This window comes from Taudactylus pleione, unplaced genomic scaffold (genome assembly GCF_031769625.1).
Source record: "Taudactylus pleione unplaced genomic scaffold, aTauple2 ptg000051l, whole genome shotgun sequence".
Taxonomy (NCBI): Eukaryota; Metazoa; Chordata; class Amphibia; order Anura; family Myobatrachidae; genus Taudactylus; species Taudactylus pleione.
This window is the reverse complement of record NW_028284453.1, coordinates 1222149-1238679: the sequence shown is the minus strand read 5'-3', so window position 1 is coordinate 1238679 and position 16531 is coordinate 1222149. Positions and strand designations below refer to the sequence as shown.

At 46.6% G+C, this 16531-nt stretch overlaps 1 protein-coding gene across 1 annotated transcript; it reads right to left on the bottom strand.

Annotated features, from left to right (window-relative positions):
* Positions 1–1104: 1104 nt before the first annotated feature.
* Positions 1105–7504, bottom strand: LOC148535434 (uncharacterized). Its single transcript, XM_088462624.1, has 3 exons — positions 7465–7504; positions 6204–6551; positions 1105–1352 (listed from the first exon to the last, which is right to left on the bottom strand). The coding sequence occupies exons 1-3, from the start codon at positions 7502–7504 to the stop codon at positions 1105–1107; spliced, it is 636 nt and encodes a 211-aa protein (XP_088318750.1).
* Positions 7505–16531: the final 9027 nt, after the last annotated feature.

Here is a 16531-nt window from a genome sequence, read left to right as displayed (position 1 = left end):
GTGATGTCAGCGGTGCCTCCCACAAATGGCAGGCATTCCTTCGGGAGCGCCCGTTGCTGGCCGGGTCTCGCGCATTCACACGCCGAAGGCGGCGCATGCGCAGGGGGCTAACATCGACCCGCTTGTGAGCACATAACGATCGCGAGTGGGTCTGAATCAGCCCCTGAATCAGTGTGTTTATTTATTTATTTTTTTATTCCTCCAGCCTGCTTGCTAAGCTGTGGGTGACCATTGACCCACTTGCGAGCGCTGTGCGCTTGTGAGCGGGTCTGAATCAGGCCCATTGTGCAGGATAGGAGGGGCTTTTAAAATGTTGGGGGGCATAAAACACAGAGAGGATGATAAGGTTCTTGCAGCCTGCAGGACACATAAACATGGGGGGTGGCTATATGTGTATTAGCCTTGGGCGGCAGGGATCATTAGCCAGGCTCTGGGGTAAATTGAAATCAAGAGATGCCTGGTTTTGCATTGAATATAATTGCCCTTTAAAATTCAGTGTCCAAAACTGCTAAAAATGTGGCGGCTTTGAAAAGCACTGCCTGGTATACAGGTGGGTCCTCATTCAGCGAGCATTTTTGCGCTATATAGTGCGAGACTCAAGGCACGACTTAGATGTCACACCACGGATAGCTAATTGTGGACTTTTGCACTTTAGCATCTTTTTCGCACAGGCTTTAATCAACTCCTTTCCGCTCACCCCCATAACCTCATAGAAGGTGTGTATGGTAATACGTCCCTGCGCCACACTCACCTACGCTCCCAGAATATCCCGATGTTGTGGCTCCCGCAGTATGCAACCCTCCAGCAGCCCATCACTTCTCCGGTGTTCTGGGCTGGGGGACATGATGACGCGTTTCGCTTTGCAATGATGGAATTTACGGTACCACACCTCCATCCCGCCGATTTGGACACCCATCTCCATGGACCTCATGCAATGTTTGCCCTGTGTATTTTCTCAAACTATATTCTCTCCCTAAACTTATTACATAAAATAACCCTATGTGTTAATTACTGTGCTCGTAACTTAAATTATATATAGTCGAGATCAGCTCCTTTGTGGACTTGTTGCAGGTGAGCTGCCCATTCTTGTGTCACTGGATGGGACTATTTTGTGCTGTGTTTGTGTTGCTGTAAATTAGAGTTTAATTCCTTTACTACACCAGTGAGATTATTTAAAGCAGCTGTCATGTGGACCAAATTAATCTCTATTCGCTCCATAACAGTGGCTAGCTTATTTTGAAATCTTGAGCTTTGTTTCAGGTGCTGAACCACCTGGCATGTTTCCTTATCTTCAAGCCGTGAGCTGTCCTTCTCGCTCTCTCCAGGTTCCATATAATGCTCTTGCCTTCTATCTGGAATGGATGACGTAAGTGTAAATATGTGACAAATAAACACTTACATAAATGGTACTCACACCACACTCACATACACAGACAGAACTTAGACATAATATAATAATAACATAATATGTGACAAAACAGCAAGTGAAACAGACACATAAGCAAAAAAGCAACAAAAAAAATCCCACAGGACACCTCTCAGAAATCACAATAGGAAACTCACGAAACCGCTCGCCACCTCTACTCACTCCCACCCAGCTCCCAAGTGGTTGGGCTTTTATAGCACTTGTGAGGTCAAAATTGGGGTTAGGGTTTGGGTGAACCAAAGGGATAATGTGCCTGATTCAGACCCGCTCGCAAGCGGGTCGATGTTTGGCCACTGCACATGCGCACGCCGGAGCCGGCTCCGGCGTGCGCATACACGAGACCCTGCTAGCTACGGTCGCTCCGTCACTACGGGTCTCGCACCAAAGGGGGCGAGCTATCAATGGTGATTGACAGCTCGCTCCATTTGGGAGGCGGGCAGGGGGGGTGGCTGGCCAAATGGAGGTGTTCCCGAAGGAACGCCTGCCGTTTGGGGGCGGCCCCACTGACATCACGAGTGATGTCAGTGGTGAGCTTCCGGCTTTATTTAGAGCCGGAAGCTCACTAGGGCTTGCGGGAACGAGACCCTACCGCAAGGGTCTCGTCGCAAGCCCTAATGGTCGAGACCATCGCGACCATCACCTGGCCGCTCACAATAGCTGTGGGTGGTCAAAAACACCCTGATTCAGAGTGAGCGCTCTTTCAGAGCGTCCGGCTCTGAATCGGGCCCAAAGGCCGCTATTTACTAAAATCTGCATTTAAACTGTGGTTGTAGTGTGATATTTTCGACTAAACTCCCATTGGGAATTTAGGAAATATCACATGGATGTACTAACATCCATATGAATCCCGTCTGCACACTTCTCTCTGTAATTTTCAGAAAAAATACAGGTAGAAGGTGTCTGCGCTTGCGCCACCACCAGCTACCAGTGATTGACAGTCTGCTGCCGATTTTGGGTGGGCAGGGGGCGGCAACAGCCACCGTTCCCCAAAACAGAGGAGTGCCGCCGTCGTTGGGGGGGAGGAAGAGGCCAGGATCTCCGTCGGCATGGATTGCAATGCTGCTTGTGTGCAGCTTTGCAATTCCCTCCTTTGCTGAATCAGGCCCTCAGTCATTTATATATATATATATTGTCACAAATTGCCAGCAAGTTTGATAATCACTGCTAAAACCACTGAATAGTAACTGCAACAATTTAGAGCATTAAAGCACCTGTGATGTGCGACAAAACCAATTCTTATCTTTCTACTTTTATTCAAGGGTCTCGTAACTATGTGCTGTATTCAAATATGTTCCATGCTATACTATCCCTTGACTTTGTACAAAGGGTTTAGAATATGCCATCCCCATTTTCCTTGGCTTGGCTGGTCTATATATTTTTGCATCTATTGCTTTATGTTTTTGTTTATGATCAAGGTCGAACTTGCCCACAGGTGTACACGGGAAACTCTCAGTGGGCCACACTGCCTGAAGGCCTCACCTACTTCCTCTAGGGGTGGAGAAGGACCATGGAGGAACTTGGGTGCTTGGTTTATTTCTATGGACGCTACACCAAGATTAGCCCTCCTGCCAATCAAAGTGGGTGGTCCTGACACACCTTTGTTCCCTCCTTTATAAAAGGGCCCTGTTCTTTGCATGTCCTCTCTAATAGTTGTCCATGTCCCTCTGTGGTGGCTGGCCACATCCCACACCCCTTATCTTGGTCCCCTACCACTGTATTCCCTGGTGGGCCCTTCATGCCCCAGTCTGACTTACACTTTTATCTCCACGGATATCGGATGATTTTGGCATTGTCACCTGCTGATTAGTTACTTTGCATCATGTGATTTTATAATATAGGTTCATTCTGATCCACACACAGCTCTCACTTCATGAGTAAATAGTAGGACGTATACATTACTCTACTATAAGGCCCAGTAGTACATACCATGAGGAAATTTAAACATAATGTACCACAGTCAAGAAGGCACACACATACAGGTGTATAAGCTGTATAGTATAGATATACTTATAATATAAAAATTAATTATATAAACAAATGGATCAATTTATTATGGATTGAAAAAGATGAACAGATTGCTTCTTATCTGCCATCAAACTGCGCTTGTATGTAAATTCTAAACATAGTATACCAAAATGCACATAGCACCTGTATAGAAGAAATTGGCCCAAATGTGGAAGCAAAGTGATGTCACTAGTGGTCGCTTTACACATTGCAGGAATGGGCTTCTATCACAGTCCCTGTCCCTGCATGTGATTTTGAATAATTGTCGGCAATCCTTACCTTAAAAAAATATAATTATCAGGTTCAAAACCCGTTAATTAATAAATATGCCCCAAAATCAGGTTCAGCGTCAGAGCAGTTCTCCCCGGTACCCTGTACCGCCCCCACCCCTTGTATGTGATGACACGTGTGGGGGTGGGATGGCCAGCGGGAGAGAGTGTAGAGCTGGCCAGACGCTCTGGGCAGCTTTTCACACTGCAGGGTGCATGCACTGAGCGTCCTTTGGCCACCCCGAGCAGCAGCGCTACTGGTCATGGGGAGGCCATTCCAGGCGACCTGCACGCCAGATGCAGATGCTGTGGGGTACCAATGGCACTGCCCCTGTGGTCCTGTGCCCTGGAGATGGCACCGCTCGCCCACCCCTTCCTACGAAAAGAATAGAATAGTATGGCGCTTGTCATTTTGTTAAAACTCACAGACATCCTCCAAAGACCATCCTACTAGGACAGAGGGGGTGGACTTTGCGTTGTCCATCCTTCCATGCCATTTCACGGGCAAAGTATATAACTCCAATGTAAGTTTATAGTTGAATTGTTATACCTATATTGTTTTTATGGGTTGGGTATAAAATCCCGCTGGCTGTTTAGCCGCCGGGAGAAATGCTGACGCCAGAATCCCGACGGGGCAGGTAAGTATACTATACCTCGCGGCTAACAGCTAACCTTCCCTGCTTACCTTTGTTCTGGAAGGTATACATTTATGAAGCCGGGGGACGGAATGCCGACCGCCGGCTTCCAGAGGGTTAAATGACAGGCGTCTAAATCTAGACGCCTGCCATTTTACAGACACCGGGAGACCGGCGCCCAGCATCCCGATCGAAGGGATGCCGGGCGTGGATAGCAGCGGGGGGGGAGGGTTAGGTTTAGGGCTCCAGGGGGGGACTTAAGGTTAGGCACCCCCGGGGGGAAGTTAGGGTTAGGCTAGGGGAAGGGGGGGATAGAGTTAGGCACCCCCGGGGGGAGGTTAGGGTTAAACCTAAGTCCCCGGGGGACTTAGGTTTAGGCACCGGGGAAGAGGGGGTTAGGTTTAGGCACTTAGAGGGGGGATTAGGGTTAGGCACTTGGGGGGGAAGTAAGGGTTAGGCTAGGGGAAGGGAGGGTTAGGCACCCCGGGGGGAGTAGGGTTAGGCACCCCCCCGGGGGACTTAGGGCGGCGGGGAAGGGGGGGTTAGGTTTAGGCACTTAGAAGGGGCATTAGGGTTAGGCACGGGGGGGAGGTTAGGCACCCTAAAGGAGGGTTAGGGGGTAAAATTAGGTTAGTTTATACTTACCTGGGGACAATCAGGATTTCCTCCTCTGTTGGGCTTCCGCTGCCGGGATTCCGTTCAGGAAGCCGTCTGTCGGGATACCATCGTCTGGCTAAAGATAGGCATTGGTATTTTGACGCCTATCTTTAGTACTAAGTCGGGATTTCGATGCCGGGATTCCGTCAGACGGCTTTCCGTGCGTCAGTATTCTAACTACATCCCTTTTTTATATAGAGTATATTAAATATATAATGTATGTCCTTGACTGCTGTAAAGAATCCCAGAAGCCCTTGTTTGGTGGCGCTGACCCTTGTTAGTGAGAAAAGAAAAAGATAACCCTCTCATTGCTAGAGAGGTACAGTATGTGAATGTCACAGGTCTGCTTGGAATAGCAGTGTGTATATCTGTGTGTAATATAAAATGATGACTGTTCAGATCAACGTAATGGTCTCTCAAAGGTGCATGAAAAGGGAAGGGTTTAATCTAGACAAGAACAAAAAAATGTTTCCCCCAGCACAATGCAAAAGACCGGTAATAATAATTGAATATTACATGATAATAGAAATCCAGACATCTTTGTTGCATATACTGTATTTGCAAAGATATGTTTAAGGCATCCGGGTCATGTCAAGGCTCCTCTGTACCGATGGCCACTAATGCTACATGGTAAGTCTATGGCAGTTTGGTTTGTGATAACTTCATATGAAAAAATACTATTTTAGGATACTTCAGCTTAATGATCTGTACCTGAATGATGGGTGTGTGACAGAGATTAAGTGCTGAACCTTACAAACACATCCATAGGGGTACATGGAATAGACTGCGACTTGCAGGCATAGGTGAGTTCCCAGCGAGTCTGCCTGATTCTAAAGGGGCAATCATTTAAAAGGCAAAACTAGGTTGGTTTCACCTTTGAAACGATTGCCTCTTTAAACCATCGGGCCGACTCACTGGGAACTGGTACATGCCTGCAAGTCGCAGGCTATTACACTTATCTCAAAGTCTGGGACACAGTTGGTAGGTCCCTGGGAGGTGAACAATCCCTTTAAAATATTATTTTTAAAACAAAGATATGATTTAGAAAGACTCATACAGTGGTTAGATGATTTGTAATAAACAGATGCTATTAACTAGAATAATTTTGTTTTTTTTAAATATTTAAATATTAAACATGTTTAAAGTATAATTTAAATATTTACAAGTATTTAAAACAAAGGATAAAATATTGCCGCCATATTACATACTTACCAAGTATTGTCAACTGTACTGTGAACTGTTTCGGCACAGTATCTGTCTGGATCCAGACTGTGTAAGGGCCCTCAAAGTCTTTCCGGAGATTTACAATCTGAAAAGAGCCATTAGAAAACCCAATGGCTTCCTCAAAGAATCGTATCGCACATAGTGGGTCTTTTAGGTTATATTGCAACCTAAAAATTTGATCGTCAGCATTTGTATCACTTCCTCTGTACCAGTTCGAGAACAGGATCCGCTCCTGGACACCAGTGACAATAAATGTGACAGAACCATTTAGCCACGGTCGGGCTGGGATCAGCTCAATATCACCAATGACCGGACCCATCCATACGGCAAGAATAGCTGCAACAGACACTAAAATTAGGAGCACACACACAGAATAAAGACAGACACACACATACACACGCATTTTCAGAAGTCCATTGCTAAAACTGAATAACATACACTAGTCCATCAGAAATACCATAAACCTGACACTTTGGAGAAGTATATTTACTAAAGGTTGATTTTAATCGATTTGGATTGATTTGAAATCAACGAAAATTGATCAACATGTTTCTTGGGCTAAATCACACATTTACTTACAGACAATTTTTTATTTGGTTTATAAAGTATTAGTAAATGTGTAATTTAGACGAGAAACACAACATATATGTTGATCTATTTTCATTGATTTTCATTGATTTTAAATTGATTAAAATCGCCAATCGCCTTTTAGTAAATATACCCCTTAGGGGTCTATTTACTAAGCAGTGTTAGGAGACAGAGTGAAAAGTAATAAGGTACCAGCCAATCAGCTCCTAACTGCCATCTCACAGGCTGTGTTTGAAAAATGACAGTTGGGAGCTGATTGGCTGGTACCTTATCACTTTTCACTCTGTCTCCTAACACTGCTTAGTAAATAGACCCCTTATTCTAATAAGAGTGAAAATGCAACTTCTGTGTTAGTTTGCACACTCGTATAAAAAAAGAAAAAGAAAATCCACACTGATCTATACATGGACTAATATATGGATAGATTAATTACTAGTATGATGTGGCCCAGAGCCAAGGGCTGCATTCACTAGCCTGTTCCACATTACATTTTTTTTCTATTTGTTCTTCTATCACCAAAGCAAGTAAGTAACGCAGCTACATCTGTAGCTGTGCTACTAACCGTGGGGACAGATGCTTTTCGGAGCAACTGTCCCCGCACCGGATCAATGATGAATTACATACGGCCCCCTGATGGTGAATAGGGCCCACAGTCAGTTACCTGTCAGCAGACAGACCCCCGGCCTCATCGCAGGCACCATCCCTCTCTGGAGTTACTTCGGGCAGCTGATCATGCAGTAAAGGAGTTTCCAGCTGTTTGCTTGATATCTCTTTAGCACACTGCTTCCACTTTACAGCTCCAGATTCCCTGGTCTCAGCCTGCTTTCTCCTGGTTCAAATTTCCTATATATTTCCCTGTCCCAATGTTTAGTCTGCAAATCAGCGACAGTGAGAGACTGCAGCATGCACTATCCAACTCTCTCCTTTATATCCCTCCCTGTCCTCTCCCCATACCCTTCCCTTACTCACCCCCTCTCCTCCCCTGTCACCTGAGTCTGTCCCCAAAGTCCTCCTCTTACTCATCCCCCTGTCCTCTCTCAGGGGCCTATTCATCATACCTAAAGTTTCTCTGGAGGTAATTAGGTTTAGAACTCGCATGGAGTTCTACTTAATTACCAGAGGAATTCATCAATCCCCCTCTCCATAACTATCTATTCCGAAAAGCTGTCATTTTTGCGATGGCAGCTTTTCGGGAAATAGTTATCCCTCTCTACATTAACTTACCGCAGCTGGAATCTGTTCTGCGCATGCGCTGTTACATTTGTAAAACCGGCACATGCACAGCACTGCCTACAGATGTGGTAAGATTGTGTCCCCCATCCACTCACCTGCCCCCCCTCCACCCTCTGCTCACCCCTTCCCCCCCATTCAGCACTTACCTGCCCACGCAGCAGCCTCTGGCTCCGTCTGCTATGCTGTCACGTGGTCTCCCAGCAGAGCACAGCACTTTTTAGAACTAAACTTTATTGTGTTCTGCTGGGAGACCACATGACAGCATAGCAGACGGAGCCAGAGGATACGCTGACACAGGTAAGTGTTACCTACTATACGCCACCTCACAATTGCGTATGGTTACACCATCAAATTCCGAAAATACATAATTTTCGGAATTTGATGAATACCATAATTTCCATATCCCCATACTAATGTATGGGGAGTGTGGAAATTTACGCAGGGGGACCAGTGATATCTCCTGTGTTAAGTCTCTTCATGAATACTAAAATAATGTTAATTAAGCAAAATGTCCTTAAAAACGTTATTTCAGTGTTGATGAATAGGCCCCTCAGTCATCTCTCTTGCCCTGTCCTCTCTTCACCAAGTCCCCTTACTCACTCTGTTACTGTGTACGAAATACATGTGCAATATCTACCTAGTTCACCCCATGATATACTGTCTGCCAATAGACTCTCTCATGAAATGCCACAATGAAGTGAGTGCAGAAATAAGAATTGGTACAACAACAGGTCAGTTATCTGAACACACAGGGCCTGAATTTGAGTTGCACACAGATGGGACGGCTGTGTCTCTTGCCACAGCTGCATCTTTATGCTAATGCCGCAGATGATTTAGAGAATAGTGAGATTCCCACGTGCAGCGACATTCGGTGGCGCAAATCCATCACAGAGCATCTTTAGACGCACTGTAGGACGCAGCATTAGATGCACCATCAAAACTTGCACCAGCCCTATGGCTAATACAGTTTCTCCATCCGAGGGGCCCATTTATCAACCAGTTTTATCATACGCAATGAGTTTTAAAACCCGTTGTGTATGATAATGGTACTCCAGCCAATCAGCTCCCAACTGTCATCTGTTTGAAAAATGACAGTTGGGAGCTGATTGGCTGGAACACGATTATTTTTCATACGCAACGAGTTTTAAAACGTGTCGCGTACGATAAGGCTTGCTGATACATGGGCCCCTGAGTATGGTGTAGTGTGTGCAGTTGTGCATTGTCAGACATAGCTGCAGTCAGCGACATACCCGTGTTTGCCTAGCAACCCCCCTGTTACCACCCAGGAACGCGCCCGCTAAAATCCACACTCCCTGCGTACAAATGAAATTGGCGTCTCCGTATGGTAGCTATGGAATGCATGCACAGTGCAACTCAGACACATGCGCAGTACTTAAAACATCGACCAACTGCGCTCATATTGGCATAAGTTGCGATTCAGCCAGTTTAGTGTTAAAAGCACAGGTCTTATTGGTATAGTGTCCAACTTTAGCAAGTTTGAAAATGCAGGTTTATGTGAAGAATTCTGGATGGAAAATACAGCATATGCTTTCAGTGCTGTAGCATACTCACTGGGCTCGATTCAATTCAGCGTGATGCTGAATAGCCCCCCGGGAGGGAGCTCCTGGAGCTATTCAATTCACTGCGCTATTTGGTCCGATAGTTGCCAGTTAAGTTGGAGAATGGCGGTTCTCGCAACTTAACATGGGTGTTTAATCACGAGAATCTGCATTCTCCGACTAAAGTGCCGGCTGGATTTCTCTTTGTAACCTCAGGGGGGCTATTCAGCATCACACTGAATTGAATCGAGCCCATTGACTAAAAGCCAAGTACATCTAAAAAACTGTGCTTCAGCTATTTTGCAGCAGTGTCACTAGCAATGGGGTGGGTACATGATCCCAGCACTGATAATTCCGACAGTGAGAATCCCGGCAGCCTAATCCTAACCCTCCCATCCCGCAGCCTAACTCTAACCCTCCCCCTAGTGCCTAACCCTAATACGCACCCTCGGGACCTCAGCCGTCAGGATTCTGGAGCCAGCATTCTGACTGCTGTCAGGATTCCGGCACCGGGATGGTGTCCACCGGCATTGTTTGCGCCTAGATTGTGACTACATCCCTTAGCAATGCCTATCCATTATTTTCTATCAAGCAGTCTAATTAAATCTGACAGTGACCGAGGTTGTCAATATTGTACATTTAGAGCCAGGGTCTACAACCTTGTAACACCTGAGGGGAAGTTTGAACAAGGCCTGGTCACATGGTAATTCCACCCACGTACCTTGTTTTTGCCAAACTCCCAAAATCAGGCAAAGATTTAATGGTGATGATGCCTGAGGCAGCTGGATGCAGTCCCACATGTAGCAATGGCTGACTGACTAAAATAAAAACCATATTAACACTGGAGCAGCTGGTCACAGGTAAGGGAGCCAAAGGGCAAAAAATATCGTTTGAAGGGGAAGGGAGTCTTGTATGTACCTAGAATTGCAATGATTTGCAAAGAATTGCAAAAGACTTCTTGATTTGTGACCCAGAAGTCCCTCGGGAGTTCCTCTGCGCATGCGTTGTAGGACGCCCATGCCACCTCTGCGCATGCGTTGTAGGACACCCATGCCACGTGGGACACTGGGACTGATCCAATTGTATCCTTCTCAAGGCACAATGCAAAAAGAAGCCTATAGTGTTCTATTGGACCACGCCATCTGTAATTTGCATTGGTATACATTCAGGACTGCTTAATTCCGGCGACGGTTAAATGACAGGCGTCTAAATCTAGATGCCTGTCATTTTACCGATGCCGGGAGACTGGCGCCTGGCATCCCGATCTAAGTGGTGCCGGCCGCGGACAGCAGCGGGGTGGGAGGGTTAGGTTAGTTGCTCCAGGGGGGACTTAGGGTTAGGGACCCCCCCCGGGAGGTTAGGGTTAGGCACGGATTTAGGTTTAGGCGGCGGGGAAGGGGGGATTAGGGTTAGGCACAGGGGGGGAGGTTAGGGTTAAGCACCCTAAAGGAGGGTTAGGGATAGGGGGTAGAATTAGATTAGTTTATACTTACCTTTAGGACGATCAATATTTCCTCCTCTGTCGGGCTGCCGTTGCTGGGATTTGAACCGCCGGCCACGCGGCAAATCATACCGAATGTGCTGGCATTGCCCACCGGGTCCAAGCTCCAGATAGTAATATATTCCGGAGATTTGTACATATGGGAAATGTGGCCAAAACTCAGAAAACTGAAGATTTTGTCTTTTTGGTTGCATTTTCTGTTTAGTACATCCCACCCTATGTGTTTTTTATGCCACATTGGTGTTTACTTATGAATTTATTGCACTAGGTGCTGCTCTTTTTTTAATGATTAGAAATAGAGATGAGCGGGTTCGGTTATCAGAGAACCGAACCCACCCGAATTTCGGGGATCCGGCTCGGATCTCCCTGCCTGCCCCAGATCCTTCTCCCGAGGACATTGCCAGCACCCCTGCACTACTGCCCCACGTACTGAGGTCACTGATGGTCAGTGACCCAACACTGCCGGCACTCCCACACTGAAGACACCACTGGCACCCCTGCACTGCCAAACTGTCAGCACACATGCACTTAGGACACCGCTGGCACCCCTGCTTTGCCGACACCACAGGCACTCTGCTCTAAGGACACTGCCAGCACCCCCGCACTACTGCCCCACGTATTGAGGACTCCGTCAGCGACCCCGCACTGCCTCTACTCCCACACCGAGGGTATCCCTTCACAGCCGACACTGTCAGCACTCCTGCACTGAAGACACCGCTGGCACCCCCACTCTGCCGACACTGCTGACACTATGCACTCAGGACACTGCCAGGCCCCCACTCTGCCAACACCGCCACACTGCCAACACTGACGGCACTTCCGCATTGAGGACACCTCTGGCACTCTCGTATTGAGGGCAGCACCCCGCACTGCCTGTCACAGTAAGTGGACTATTGGTGTATCCAACCCACACTGTGTAACACACTGTATCCATGTTGGAACTTGGAAGCTGAACTGCCACATGTTAGTGCTGCCCACTGTGTCGCTTAGCTTAGTCAGCCAGCTAGATGGATGCAACCTTTTGGCCTTAACTAGATGAAAAAAATAATATTGTGAGGTGATCAAAATTGATTGGAAATGACTGGAAATAAATGTTATTGAGGTTAATAATACTGTAAGAACAAAAACAGGCCCATTTTATGTGATTTTAGCTGTTTTTATGATATTTTAAGAAAAAAATCCAGATCCAAAACCGAAAAACAAAACACGGAGGTAAGGTTTTGGCAAAATCAATTCAGATCCAAAACCAGGGGAGATCCAGATCCAAAACCAAAACACGAGGGTCGGCGCACATCTCTAATTAGAAATTACTTCCTTTTTACAGCGAGGGTTTTCAACTGTGCCAACTGAATTGGTTGCAACATAAGTGTCTAAACTTAAGCTGAGTACACACTTAACGATATTTTGCACGATTTGCCCGATTCCGATGGATTGGATCGACAGATCATTCAAATCGTCAAGTGTGTACTCACTATGCGCGCTCCCGTGACGTCGTCCCTCACATCTTCAGGTCATCCTTAAATGCAGCTCAATCTGACAATCTCGTCAAGGATTTACAGCAAATCGTGCAGTGTGTGTGTTCTATTGAACACCGAGCGACATGTCAGTCTGACATGGCCGATATGGATGTCATCTGAAAGGTGCTCTCTGGAACATCACCTCCTCCATTTTGTGGCTGGATCGTTGGACAGAGATTTGCAGTAACAGCATTAATCAGCAAGCAAAATAGTGCCTGCTTTTTATACCCTATAGAAAGTACAGGCCCCTATTTAAATTTGCCCAGAAATCTTTAAGATGGTTGTCAGCTGTTTAGAAACAATATATATCGTTAATGATCTAACAATTTGGAAGTCCCAAACGGTGCTATTTCATTTGTTAGATTGCACAGTGTGTATACACAAAATATCGTTTGTCCGGGAGTTCAAGGGAAATCTGGACGAACTCCACATCTTATGCTTATCGTCTACTGTGTACCCAGGGCGTGATTCAGAGCCGCTCGTAAGCGGCCGCTCGTTCGCTCCGAGCGATGTTCGCACATCTGCGCATGGGTCGTAATGCGCATGCGCCAACCAGTCATTGCAGTCAGAAATCGTGCGCTCGTAAAACAGTGAGGGGCTGCTAATTTGAGTGACAGAATGAGGCGTTTGTGGGTGGTAACAGGGGAAGGTGCTTGAAAACGGGGAGTGGAGATCCGAACGCAGGCGTGTCAAACGGTCAAAACGGGCGTTTAATGGGTGTGCATAATTAACAAAGCAGCGTCATCGACCTAGTCACTTGGTTGTCTTTTAGCCTGAATTGACCGCAAAGAGCGAGCGCTCAATTTAAATATCTGGCCCCTTTTTCTGAACGAGCATCCGCAAATAGTGTCCGGCTCTGAATGAGATGAGATGCATGCGATCACGCAGGACCCGCTCTGCACATGAGCAGAATGAGTCCTGCGCCCATGCAGATTCCCGATAATCATGAATCTGCATTCAGTAGTGCACTTAAGAGCACTGCTGAATCGGGCGCATAGTGCATATTACCAACATAACTGAACATAAGGTGGACTACTGAACTGGAGAAGTTGTTGACTTAGTAGATGTCCTTGCTGATATTATTAGGTTCTAGGGTCCAGTATTTAAAGCCACAAAAGAACTTGCTGACAGAAGATATGATAATAGTATACATAAGACCATTGTGATAAACTAATAACATTATTGTCTCATGGCTAAACACTGTTTAATAACTATTTTAATTACTATTGTATTTTTCTGTCTATTTAAGATGGGTACACATTAGGCCAATCCGCCGTCTTATCTGACGATTGGTAAGTGCATACACACTTACCAATCAATGGCCCAATATGTCATGGCTAACATCACGACTGGGCGGACATTTATGTGTGCCTGTCCAGTTGTGATGTTAGTCACTGTCTGCCTGTGCAGCAAGTATAAGGGTGGGCGGCTCACCACCGGTACACACAGCACGATATGCAGATATGCCTGCCATTGGCTGTGCTGCACAGCCGTTGCGATATATCTGTAAACGACGTTGTTCACAAACATATCGTCTGTACACACCGGGCCGACGCACACACAATATATCCGCTGTTCAATTGAATTGATATGTCAGCCAGTGTGTACTCAGCACAACAGTCTAGCTGATAAGCTCTGCAAATATTTGCCTATTCTCCAAGTGTGATCTTATCTGAGGGGGTTGGATGGCATTGGGTGCCAGACATAAGCACAGCAATTGTCTTGTTTGTTTATCCACTCATCATTCTTAGGTGCAGCCTTTAAATATGTATTTTTGTCCCCATTGTAATAACATATATTAAATCAGCATTTGATTTCATTTATATAGTTGGTGTCTGTGAACATGCCAAACAGTGTCGGACTGAGGCATAAAGGACCCACTGAAAAGCTTCGATCAGCCATTGGGTCATCAACTTGAGTGGCATGACCAGTGTTGGAACAGGGTATGAAGGGCACACTGGGAACTGAATGCTAGGTGCCCACAAAATATCAAGTGGCAGCACACTACTAAAGGAGAAGGGGTCCTCCTGTGGAGGAGGCAAGATCAGCCCATTCAGTGTGAAATATCTGACAAGTCTGCTCAAGGAGTTGCTACAAATACATTACAGCAGGCTCGTATACATTTCATTGACAGCTCCACCAAGTACTTATCTCCTTTATTTATCATCCCTCTCTCATCCAGTGCGGAAGTGGATCCCTACAATGCATAGCATCAGGGACCACACCAGCTAACATAACGCAGAAAGCAAGAGAGACCTCTCCTTCTTAGTGCTTCTCACTCTGGCTCTTCATAACAGGTGGCCACTGGGCAGGCACACAACTGTGACGATAGTTATCAGAGTGAGATACAGTAGATGGGGTATAAAAGATCAATAATGTAAAGGTTGACACCAGATGGTGTCAATAGGTCGACAGGAATAAAAGGTCGACAGTGCAGAAGGTCGACAGATTTAAAAGGTACAAATGGTCGACACCCAAATGGTCAGCGCAAAAATGGTAACCACATTTTTTTTTAATTTAACCGTAATCCTAACCATACCCCTAGTGCCAAACTGTAACCCTCCCCTTGGTGCCTAACCCTAATCCTACCCCTAGTGCCTAAACCTAACCCTAGCCTAAACCTAACCCTCCCCCTAATGCTTAACCCTAATCCTAACTATCCCTTATGGCAGACTAACTGTCCCTCTGGTGTCTAAACCTAACCCTCCCCCAAGTGCATAAACCTAACCCTAGCCTAACCCTCCCTCTAGTGCCTAAATCTAACCTTAGCCTAACCCTCCCCCTAGTGCCTAACCCTAACCCCCCAGTGCCTAAACCAAATCATAGCCTAACCATCCCCCTAGTACCTAACACTCTCCCTACTGCCTAAACCTAACCCCCTGTTCCTAACACTAACCATCCCCCTAGTGCCTAAACCTAACCCTAGCCTAATCCGAACCCTCCTCCTAGTGCCTAACCCTCCTCCTAGTACCTAACCCTCCCCATCACCAAATCCTAACCCTAGCCTAGCCCTAACCCTTCCCCTAGTGCCTAAATATAACCCTTCCCCTAGTGCCTAAACCTAACCCTCCCTCTAGTGCCTAAACCTCCCCTAGTGCCTAACCCTAACCCTCCCCCTAGTGCCTAACTCTCCCCCTAGTGCCTAAACCTAGCTTAAACCTAACCCACCCCCTAGTGCCTAAACCAAGCCTAAGCCTAAACCCCCCTAGTGCCTAACCCTAATCCTCCCCTTAGTGACTAACCCTCCCTCTAGTGCCTAAACCTAACCTTCCCCCAGTGCCTAACCCTAACCCTCCCCCTAGTGCCTAACCCTAACCCTCCACCTAGTGCCTAACCTTCCCCCTAGTGCCTAACCCTCCCCCTAGTGCTTAACCTTAAAAATGCTGAATAGCTATAAAATCATGTTTCGACCATACATTTGTGTGTCGACCTTTTGAACCCGTCGACCTTTTAACCCTGTCAATCTTCTGTGCAGTCTACCTTTTGTCCCTGTTGCATGTCGGTAATATGGTGTCGACCAATTGACCGTCGACCTTTACAGTGTTGATCTTCTATCCGGAAACCTATACACCAGCTCTATTACTTATCTATCACACTGCTTTAGAGAAAACAGAAACATCTGTCTCTCTGCTATTACATTTGAACTAGTGGTGAGCGGGTTCGGATTTCTGAAATCCGAACCCCCCCAAGCCCCCCCCATCAGAGGCCGATACGAGTCAGGCTCGACTTTTCCCGCCTGACTCGGATCTGAAATCGAGGCAAAACGTCATCATCCCGCCTTCCGGATCTCGCGGGTTTTGGATCCTATATAAGGTACCCGCGTCGGCGCCATTTTCTCACTCGGCTGTGGACAGTGAAGAGGGAGGGTGGGAGTTAGGGCTGGCTGCGCTGTGTAGTGTACTGTAGTGTAGTGCAGTG